An 11,605-nucleotide genomic window follows, 5' to 3' on the forward strand; every position below is an offset into this window, starting at 1 on the left:
TTTCTTTTCTTTTTTTTTTTTTTTTTTTTTTTTTTTTTTTGTGGTGCTTTGGCTTGAACCCCGGGCCTTGCAAATGCTAAGCACACTCTGTACCACTAAGCTGTACCCCTAACCCCCAGGCAATATTTTGACTGTTAAAGTGACAGTTTGAGATAATCTCTGTGGGAGACTTATTTTTCCAGCCTCATTCTCAAGTTGGATTTGTTCAGAAAGTTCTTCATTGCTGAAGAGACTTTATTTAATTTTACTTTTGTGTGATATCGAAGTTTGAATCCAGGGCCCCTCGCATGCCAGGTAAGCTCTCTACCACTGAGCTATGCCTGCATGCTGCTGAAGAGACTTTATAGAACTTATACTAAACATTATAATTTGCGACAATGATTAAGTCATAACTGGAAACATCCTAGGCTTATCCCGTCAAATGGTTTCATGCATTAATGTTTAGCATTCTTTATTCTTTGTTCTGGAAGCCCTGATCATAATTTTTTTTAAATGTCTTGATTCCTGACTTTGTTCGGTTGCAAAATATTTGAAGTATTTGTGAACATTGCTTTTACTTGGCAATTTGAGAGGAATTTTTATTTCGAGTATCAAAACCAAACGTGTGTATTAGAAGTAAGTAGGAAAATTCTTATGAACTTTTGACCCCAAACCTGAAATTCAAAGAAATGTCCAGCTTCTGAATGCTGCTTAGTATTCTGGTGATTCTTTGTTCTTGCATTGAAGTTGTTGATGTTGATTTATAAGGAAATAACACTTTTAAGTGTTCAGTTATGTGAGAGTTAAGTGTTTCTGAATGAGCAGAGAGCCTTGTGGGGCTCGTTTGGAGGAGTGGAAGGGACAAGGAAAGGGGATCACACAGGCAGAGAGGAAAAAAAATGCAGAGCTTGGGGGGAAGTGAGAGAGGGGCCCTCCTCTTGAATCTCTCCTCTTGATGGAGAGAAATGGGGGTTTGTACCTAAGATGTGACACAGTCCTGAGGCACTCTGCAGGTCACAGAGAAGAGCTGAGACCTGGTCATGTACCAGGTCACTGGAACTTTTTAAACAGGGTAGCCCTTGTTGTAGACGTTTCTTTCCTCAATCCTAGAATGACTGAGCCCCAGTTCACGATAATCGATCAGAAAAGAACCTTTAAAAAGATTTGTATCTGTTTTTGCCCAAAATGTTTACAGCGATTTAAATTTAATGCACATTTATTTAGTCATTTATTGAAATGACTGACGTTTTTGAGGAGAGGATGCTAGGAATTGAATCCAGGGCTTTGCACATACCGAGCACATGTTCCACCACTAGGCTACACCTCCAGCCCCTGAATTGATTTCGTTAACAAGCTTTTATTTGTTCGAAACAGATTGTTCCAGAAGATGAAAAACATACACTTCTTGTGTTAAGTATATTAAAAAATGGAATTCTGGGTTATGAAATATGTACAGAAAGCTCAGAAAAAGAAACACTCAATGGAACTAATATAATTGAGTTTATTTTGAGGGACCCTTCAGGAGGAGGACACAGTCACCTTAAATATGGAACCTCTTCCTATCTAGGTGGTGTTTACCAGTGATCCTCACAAGACCTACCTCCCTGTGCAATTTCAGTCACCCAGCAAAGCAGAAACTCAGCGTGGAGACCCGTCTGTTATTTCTGTAAGTACTGTCATGTGTTGCCTTAGTTTTTTTGGGCTGCCGTAAGAGAATAACCACAGGCTTACACACATCAGAAATCTTTCTCACAGTTCTGGAGGCTGGGAAGCACACTGGTAGGTCGAGGCACTGATAGCTGTGGCCTCTGGGGAGGTCCTGTTTTCTGGTTCTTGTGTGGTGCCTTCTATTATGTCCTCAGATGATGGAGGGTTGGGTTCTCTCAAGCTTCTTTTCTAAGGACACTAGTCCCAGTCCTGAGGGCTCCACCCTCGTGTCCTGATCACTTTCCGAAGGCCCCACTTACCATCACTTCAGGAATTAGGAATACAACAAAAGTCTTGCAGGGACACAAACATTCTGACCATAGCAGCTGTGTACACTGTGTTGGCGTTTTGCTTTTATCCTGCATCCTGATGATATATATTATCTGACAATAATCACTGGTTTTAATCACATTTTGATTATTGGTGGCAAACAATACAGTGAGGCATAAAAACCTCCTAAGCATTTGTAATGTGTTTTGAAATACTATTACAAATATTATTAAAATTCTTTTTTTCTGAATGGATTGTTTACTGATTACTTTTAAGCTAATGTTAATACTTGTTCACATTACCTTTCACCCCCTGTTACAGGTGACTCTGATTTCATTTCTATAAGAGGAAAGGCATCTCTGGTTAGAAAATAATGACTGTAGGCAGTCATTATGTAGAAAACTGTTTTGCCTTGATTTTCAACTTAAAATGAGCTCTCAAGTTGTTTAAGATATGGAAAATGGGGGCGGAGGCTGGGGCTGGGGCTCAGTGCTTGCCTAGCATGCTTGAAACACTGGGTTCAATCCTCAGCACCACATAGAAATAAATAAAATCAAGGTATTGTGTCCATCTACAACTAAAAATTAAAAAAATAAAAATATGGGAAATGAAAGTTTTAAAATATCTTTGGCTTTTTAAGATTGCCTATATCTTAGTTTCTTCAGATGAGGAAAGTGAAAGGATGAGAATCAGCTATCTTTCCTAAGTGTTTTATTGGAAGTACAGATGTGAGTCTCAGTGTCAATGTTAGAATTTGAGTTTAGAGTCAAGTTAGTCACTGGAATCAGGCCTTGGCTTGTGACCTATCCAAAACCAGGCTGACCTAGGAGACACCACGTAAAGAGCCCTTTAGGTAATGGGTGTCTAGCCATCTAGTTCATAGCCAGCCAGGGCCTGTACCTGTTTCTCATGATCTCTTTAGAAGCTCATTCTCCGTCCCCACCCATGGTGAACAACATGATCACAAACCCATTTATATGTGGACAAAGTTAAATTTTACTTTTTTTCTTTCCCGGTTTGTTTTTATTGTAATAAGATACACGTAACACAAATTTTACCATCTTAACCATTTTTAGGTGTTGAGTTCAGTGGCATGAAGTACATTTGTACTGTGCACACATCACCATCATCTAATTCCAGAATTTGAATTTTACTTAACAGCTTTGAATTAAAGAGATTCCTGTTTAAATGTAGCTCAAAGATTCTTAAAGACTATTTACATCTGTTCCCCTGTGTTAGCAGTCCTTCATTTTGTATGATGCTGAAGATGTAATTTTATGAGCATGGAATTTGTTAGCTCAGCCTCTTGCTGCATTCAGCTGCATGAAGAATCTGATCCCAGCCTACTGATTACATCTGGGGGGGCGTTGCATAAGGAAGGAGGGTGGGGGTTGAGACCCACTATTATAATAGCTTACTAGATAATTGAAGAAGAAATTGTTTTGCCTCACCCGAAAACAACAACAATAACAACAAACATTCAGGCAGGTTATGCACAAGGTCTGAAGACTTTGTTTGACTTCACTATTGCACATTGGGTGCCTGGGACCCTGGAAAAGTTAAGGAACTGTGTATCTCCAGTGGTTTTCAGATGCATAACATAGGCATTCATTCCTAGGGCTTGTCATTGCATTGGTTTTCATGGAAAGTTTTATTTTAACTAACAGATTTTGGGGGGTGTTTTTTCACAAGGACAATTTGTGTTGAGGATCATTAGATATTTTTTTCTCAAATGTGCTTCAGTGTTTTTTTGGTAGCAGGGATTGAACCCAGGGGTACTTCACCCCTGAGCCACATCCCCAGCTCTTTTTTATTTGAGACAGGGCCTTGCTAAGTTGCTAACACTGGTTTTGAACCTGCAATCCTCCCATCTCAGCCTCCCAAGCCACTGGGATGACAAGCATGTGCCACCACATCCAACTATACTTCAATTTTAAGCATTCAAATTTTTTAAAAATAAAGGAAACACTTCTAGTCTTAGCATATACAGAATTTCAGAATTTCCAGAGCTCTTCACTAGATTAGAGCAATTTAAACATAGCTCATAAGACTATTTTGAATTTTGGTAATAACAATAGTTATTAGAAATAAAATTTAAATATAATTTTCCCAAGCCAGGACAAGGGAAGTGGTGAGAGTGTTTCTCCTTGTTAGCTCACTATAGTTCAGCTTATGATTTTCCAAAGAGAAACATTGCCTGAGGATTAGTGTTTAGTCAGCTTTGTTTTGTTTTTCCTTTTTGGCTGAGAACTTAATGATATTTGGATGTGTCCAGAGTGTGCCTCATTTTTGGATACCAGGGGTTGAACTCAGGGGTACTCAACCACTGAGCCACATCCGCAGCCCTATTTTATATTTTATTTAGAGACACAGTCTCACTGAATTGCTTAGGGCCTCACTAAATTGCTGAGACTGGCTTTGAACTCTTGATCCTCTTGCCTCAGCCTCCTAAGCCTCAGGGATTACAAGGTGTGGGCTACTGGGCCCAGCCAGAGTGTGCCTCTTTCTTGAAAAGATGAGAAACCATTAATTTAAAGAGGATGATTATGAAAATTCAGCTCACAGTCATTGTAAAATAAAAAGTAGCTTGAAACTCAGTAAAAGCACTATTTTGCTCTTTTGATGTCAGAAGAGGGCTATATTTGGAGCAAAAGATGATAGAGCACTTGGACTTGAATGATATTATTTCAAACTCTGTGAGTCAGATGGGGATCTGTGTATGGGTGTAGCACAGAGGCCAAACCCTGCTCACTGACTGCAGGGCTCTGGCCCCGGTGACAATGCTTGTGTGTGTGGATGAGAACTTGAACACAGCAGAAGAGTCACCCAGCTCAGCTTGCTGGGGCTCAGAGTAACTTATTCTATCAGTGAAGATCAAAGCAGAGCCTCGAGGGATGCAGGCACAGTTTCAGACATTGGATGGAAAGAATAAGTGAAACCTATAACTCGGATCCTTGAAATATAGTCAGAATCATGGGTTCAAAGTGGCAGGAAAGGCCACTCATCCCAGAGATCTTCCGGCAACAGCACTGACAACAGAAGTTTTTTATCTTCAGGTCAATCGCACCGACTTTCCCTTCCGAAGTGCAGGTGTCCTCCTCCTCCTTGTGGATGCATGCAGCATTCCCTTCCGGTTGACAGAGAAGAAGGTTTTCCCTCTTGCTGACGTCAGTCGCATGGAAGAGTATTTGAAAACAAGTATCCCTCCGAGGTAGGTCTGGCTCACTCTCTACCAAGAATAAGCCACCTTGAGGATGTGGAGTCCTCTACACAGGTAACGCTTGGTTACCTCTCGGCTTTGGTTTGTCTACCTGGTCTTTAACTCTGCAGGCATTCAGGACTCTGCGAAAGGTGTTCCTTCCTTTTCACCTTAGAGTGATGCCTATGTGGTCCAAGGTGCTTATCATTGACAAGCTGTTACTTATCCATGACAGACCTTTAGATGTTTGAAGATTTTTGCAAATGATAGGAAGGCTCTTAGAAAAGTTCATTGTGTGGAACACTACTGTGCCACTTTTTAGAACTAAGTTGATCTGTGTTGTATCCAAATCCCTCGGTAGGCTTATTACCATTTTGAAGTAATTTTCCAGGCAGTTTTATCATTGTCCCACTGATGGATCCTTGTACAGGACTGTACTATGTGATTTAGGAAATCATCCCCTAGTCATTTGGAAATACCTGGAAAAGGATAAACTGATTTTCAAATGGTTGAGTGTCTGGTCTGTTTGGCTGTTTTTTCTTTGTTGATTTCTGAAGAAAGATGCACAGGAGAGAAACCTTTCTTTTCTGGGTTGGTCGTACCCTGCCTAGGGGCAAGGATATGAATTTAGGGTCCTCTCTGCCCTTTAGTTTTGCTGCAAATGCTAAGTGTAGCCATTCAGGGAAGAAAGTAAGCTTCCCAGGGAGTGAAGGCCTATTTAGCTTTCAAATAATTTTCAGTTGATCTTATTACTTATAAATCACAGGACCAGGTCCCATGAACTAACTGAATTATTTTGGTGTAGTAGTCCATGTGTATATATAGAGTTGTCCCTCTCTATCCATGGGGGATTGGTTTCAGTACCCCCTGCAAATACCAAAATCTGAAGATGCTCAAGCACTCATATAAAAATGATGTCATATTTGCATATAACCTATGTACATCTTCCTGTATACTTTAGATCATCTCAAGGTTATGTGTAATACTGAATAGCATATAAATGCTATATAAATAATTGTTATACTGTGTTGTTTAGGGGACAGTGACAACGAAAGAAAGTCTTTTCATAATGCAATACAGATGCAGTTTTGTTCCCAAATATTTTTGATCTGCAGTGGGTTGAATTCACATATTCAGAACCTGTGGATATGAATATTGGCTTTCGTTCTGTCTTATGGTTCAAGATCATTATTGGAGGTTACAGTATTCTTTAAGGATTTCAGTGTTTTTCCTAATGGTGAAAACACATGCATTCATTTCCCCTAAAAAAGTCTAGAATATAATTTTCACCACAAATATTTAGGACAATACAGTAGTCCTGCAAGTTAATCTATTAATTTGAGTTAAAAATCAACTCATTAAAAGATTCTTGCAAGAATCTGGATACTGGTTGTACACTGTGGTAAGTTTGCAAAAACTTAAATCTGTTGGCCACTTAGGAATATGATCCTATGTGTATGTTGTATTTTAACTAAGTATTGAGAAGTTATGGGGCAGCTGGCAGAGATTTCTAGGGAGATTGAAGGCTTGCTCTTGTGTGTGTGTGTGTGTGTGTGTGTGTGTGTGTCTGTGTCTGTGTGCATGCATGCACATGCATGTGCAAAAGGGCATGTGGTGGCAGGCTGATCTGTTAATGATCTCACAGCAGAGTCCTGAGTGATTCTGACCCATAAACAGAAGTCAGGTCTTCAGGGGACAGTCCTCTGTGCTGATTGTGAATTGAGGTTTCACTGCTTTAGAAAGATCAAGATAAAGAGCTCACACCAGTACAGAACTTAAGAATCTTAGTCTTAAAAATCAAGACCCACATTAAGAAAATAAATACATTACTAAAGTATAGACCACGAAAGTAGAATTAAAGGAGAGACTCACCTTTTCTGGATGGAAAATTAATGTTTTAAAGATGTCACTCTACTTAAATTAAAATATAAATTTAGCACATTTCCATTAGGGGAAGTAAACAGATTAGTTTTTTATTGTACTTGGGCATTTGATATGGAAGTTCACCTGAAAGAATAAATATGGAAGAGTAAACTCTTTTTTGTTTGTATTTGTTAGTGCAGTATAGTTATACATAACAGTTGGGTTCATTTTGACATAGTCATAACCTAATCTAGTTTTCTCCATTTCAATCCCTAGCACTTCCTCTTTCCCTCCCTTCATTCCTCCCCTATCCTTTTTCTCTACTCCATTGATCTTCCTTCTATTTATTTATTTTTTAATTGGTGCATTATAGTTACATATATAAAATTGAAATATGATATATTTATATATGCACATAGTATAATTTGGTCAGCTTCATTCCTCAATTCTTGTTCTTTCCCTCCCTTCTCCTTCCTCATTGGTCTCCCTCTTCTAGTTTACTGAAGTCTTCTATTTTCATAAGATTTCCTTTTTTCATTTCTTTTTTATTTCTAGCTTCTACATGTGAGAGAAAACATTTAAACTTTGAGTCTGGCTTATTTCACTTAGCACAATGTTCTCCATTTCCATCCATTTACTACCAAATGTTATAATTTCATTCTTCGTTGTGTCTGAATAGAACTCCATTGTGTATATATGCCACATTTTCTTTATTCATTTGTCTGCTGACTGACATGTTCGTGGTTTCATAACTTGACTGTTGTAGGTTGTGATGCTATCAACAATGGTTAAGCATGTATCACTATAAAATGGTGATTCTAGTTCTTTTAGATAAAAACCAAGCTGTGGGATAGCTGGGTCATATGGTGATAACTGTTCCTTGTCTTTTCAGAACTTTCCATACCACTTTCCAATGTAGTTGTAGTAATTTGCAGTCCCACCAGTAATGTATAAGTAGTAGTAAACTCTTTACACAAATTGCCGTAATATAAGGGACTTGTTAATATCAAACACTGAAATAAACCTTGAAACTATAGTAACTAAATCAGGACAAAGAATCCACAAACAAGTCTGAGTACTATGTTGATTTACTACATAATAAAGATGGCAAGGTTTAAAAGATGTCAACTTTTTTCAAACCATGTTTTATTTTTATTCATTTGTTCATTTATTTATTTTTTGTAGTCCTGAGGATTGAAACCAGGACTTCGTGCCTCTTAGGCAAGCACCTTTCCACTGAGCTACAATTTCAGCTCTTCTTTTTATTTTTTAAGATGATAGACCATAGGTATATAAAGTGATGATAGACCATAGGTATATAAAGAATCTTAAGTAAAACAAAAGCCATACTCCCATGAGCAACAAATTATTCCTCAAAAGAGCCAGGTCCTGGCTCCCTCTGGGTCAGTTTATGTCAATGACTTTTGATTTCTCTACTTTGGAGTTTTCCTATTTGTAGCAAAGTGAGAAGTTTCATCTGGGGCCGGGAAACTGGAACTAGTACCAGCAGGGATGAAAAGGATTCCGAGTTGTTTTTCCTTTTGATTTCTGCTTTTATCTAGTATTTCTATGCTGAACTCAGTTCCAAAAGATAATCAATAAATACCTGCTGGATTATAGGAATTGGCTCTGATTTATCTCACTTTCACTTACAGGTCTATTGTTCTGTTGAGCACCAGAGGAGAAATAAAGCAGTTGAACATTTCAGATTCGTTAATACCTCTGGGATTAGCCAAACCAGCTCACCTTTATAACAAAGGTTTGTATTTGTATTATTCTATCAAGTTCTTTATGAGGCCAACAGCATATGCATTTTTACAGTGGAATGAGCTTGTTTGGCTGGTATGACATCATTAAGATAATGTCTACAGAAGGGGACAATGTTAGAGGAATTGTGTTGGGATATGGTTTGTCATGTGGGTGGTAAGAACAGAGGCGTTCATTTGCTGATGTAAGGAAGTGTGGAGTGCTTATATATATCTCTTTGTTTTCTCAGCCCTGACTCCCCTCTTGCATTATCTTGCTGGAACTAGTAGCTGTACAACTTGAACTTTAAAAAAATTTTTTTTTTTTTTTTTTTAGGGAGTACCATATTTTTGGGATTCAGTGGAGACTTTAAACCATCATGGACTAAGCTATTTACCAGTCCTGCTGGCCAGGGCCTTGGGGTGCTTGAAGAATTCATACCTTTGCAGCTAGATGATTATGGATGTCCCAGGACTGGAAGCACCCGCAGAAGAGACCTGGAGTTGTTAAAGCAAGCTTCAAAAGCGCTTTAGAGACTGACTGTAACTTAAGTGCTGGGGGAAAAAAAAATGTGAACTAACTTATTTAATTTATGGCATTTAAAAATGACACTGTTAACCCAACGGAACCATTTTCTTGTTTGATACTAAAAGGGGAGAAAAGAAAGAGTTTTAAAGGGATTGCTTGAATACCAGCTCACGCACCTTCTAGTTGTACAAAATGTTAAAGGATTTCTTCGTCTTTGTAAGGCTGGTGTATTCAGAGAGCAGTCCTCTTGCTCCTCACCATGCACCCTACTATTTGATAATGACCTTAAGCAGTGTTTTATTTTTTGTATAATGGGCATGGTGAGGTGGGGTGGGGGCTTCTGAGAGTCAGCCTGAGCTCTTCAGAGGACCAGCTGCTGTAGCACCTTGGATACTTGAAGTCTAATGCTCAGTTGTATCATAAAGCAGTGGATTTGGGTGTCTGGCATGTTCAGTGATGCCTGGGGCCCTATTTCTGGGCAGCCTTTGAGAATTTTATATGATGCTGAATGACAGAATTTTACATGACAACTCAGGCCCAGCTCATGCCCTTTTTACCTGGACATGTGCTATTTTTATTCGTTTGTATATTGATCACTTCTAAGGGTTCAATTTTCAAACCGGAAGTACATTGGGACAAAAGGGCTTTGGGGGATGAGAAATCCCTTTCATCTGTGGCCATTGGGCAAAAATTTGACCTGCACCAGGGTCTGAGGTTGTTGGGACCAGTTTTTGCAGCTTTAATCCTTAGCCTGTCTTGACTGTGTGTTTGTTTAAAGTGCAGAGCTGAGCTGTATATTTACATTTTTTTTTTTTTTTTTTTTTAAAGAGGCAGGCTGTTTTCCTGAACTGTAAACTTTGTGTCATTTTTAACTTGGCACAAAGGAAGTCTGTTCTTGGTGTTGCTCTTGCACCTAAGTTTTTTGTTATTGTTTTCGTGCGGATTTTTCAGAAGCTTCTCTGCTCACCATCCTGCCAGGAATATCCCAGAAAGCTTAATGATACTCCAAAATGATGGTAACCAGGGGAAGATAGGAGGAGCCTTCTTAAGGGTCAGAATCATGGAGGGGATATTGAGAAATGAGCCTCTTCATAGCCTTAAAGGAGTGAGTCACTCTTAATGAATTAAAAAGGGCATCATGACACCCGGTTTCCCTTTTCACTGGGATCATGTGTCCCCTGCCAGTGAGAGTTGTGTGTGGCAAAAGGAGATTGGCTCCACAGCCTGGATGTTGCACATCAGGAGGGAAGATACTTCAAAATGCCTTTATGTTTTTATAAACCCACGAGGCACAAGTCTGGTGGAGAGATGGCCAAGTGTGTTTGGGCAGACATTGGCAATGAGCATGGACAAATTCACTTTCCCCTACCAAGGGCCAAGGGCTGGTGGCCTGTACTTTTGTGTCCAGGAGACACTACAGAGCAGCTCTGTGACTTCTGTTACTTTACAGAATATGCTACCTCAAAGTGCTACCGATAAACCATTCTAACTGTAAGTGCTCGTGCTAAAGGGCACATGTCTTAATCAAAGTTTGGTTATGTGTTTTTTGGGTGTGGGTTGTTGTTGTTGTTTTTTCACTTGTATAGTGATGAGTGAGATCTTACCTATTAAATATATTATTGGATCATGGTTCCTGAAAGTGATTAAAAGTTTGTGTGTATGTGTGCGTTTATATGACTTAAATATCTATGATGTGTGTTTTTTAGAGTTTGATTCTTTAAACATTTGGGGAGGAGATATAAGTTTCAAGGCACTCAGTTTTTCTGATTTATATACTAATAATCAGGGTCTAAGTTAAACAAATAAAAATGATGTATGCATGTATTTTATATATGTGCGTATGTGAATCTCTGTAATTTTTTAAATTCCAGATTCCAGTGACAAAGAAATTATTGGCAGAAATAAGGAAGGCAAATCCAGTGAGTAGAGTTTTGTAAGGCTGAGCATTAGTAGAGTGGGACCATACTCTCCATGTGCTCCAACCCTGGCTGCACATTGGAATCTCTCTGGGGAGCTTTAAAAAATATAGAGGCCTGGACCCCACCCACTTACCCCCAGATTTGCATTAATTGGTATGGGGTGCAGCCTGGGCATTGGAATTTTTTTATTGCTCCCTGGGTGATTCTAATGTGTAGCCAAGTTTCAGAACCACTGCACTAACACAATAATAGGCCCACTGTTGAACTTCAGTCTATAATTTATTTTGTGATCAAAACATGATGGCACTTATCTATTATTTTTATTTGTTTTCTGTGTTGCTTATAGAACTTCCAACTCTAAACAAAGCACTTGTTGCCTCTCTCTCTCTCTTTT

At 38.9% G+C, this 11,605-nt stretch overlaps 1 protein-coding gene across 1 annotated transcript in view; it reads left to right on the forward strand.

Annotated features, from left to right (window-relative positions):
* The window catches only part of CEMIP2 (cell migration inducing hyaluronidase 2), a 125,903-nt gene extending 114,982 nt beyond the window's left edge, over positions 1-10,921 (forward strand). Inside the window, 5 exon segments of the mRNA XM_079112054.1 lie at positions 1,547-1,645; positions 5,013-5,167; positions 8,674-8,777; positions 9,101-9,279; positions 9,281-10,921. Of these exon segments, the coding sequence (XP_078968180.1) occupies positions 1,547-1,645; positions 5,013-5,167; positions 8,674-8,777; positions 9,101-9,279; positions 9,281-9,304 (561 nt within the window). The 3' untranslated portion in view covers positions 9,305-10,921.
* The last annotated feature ends 684 nt before the right edge of the window (positions 10,922-11,605 follow it).

Source organism: Sciurus vulgaris (genome assembly GCF_902686455.1).
Source record: "Sciurus vulgaris genome assembly, chromosome: 15".
Lineage (NCBI taxonomy): Eukaryota > Metazoa > Chordata > Mammalia > Rodentia > Sciuridae > Sciurus > Sciurus vulgaris.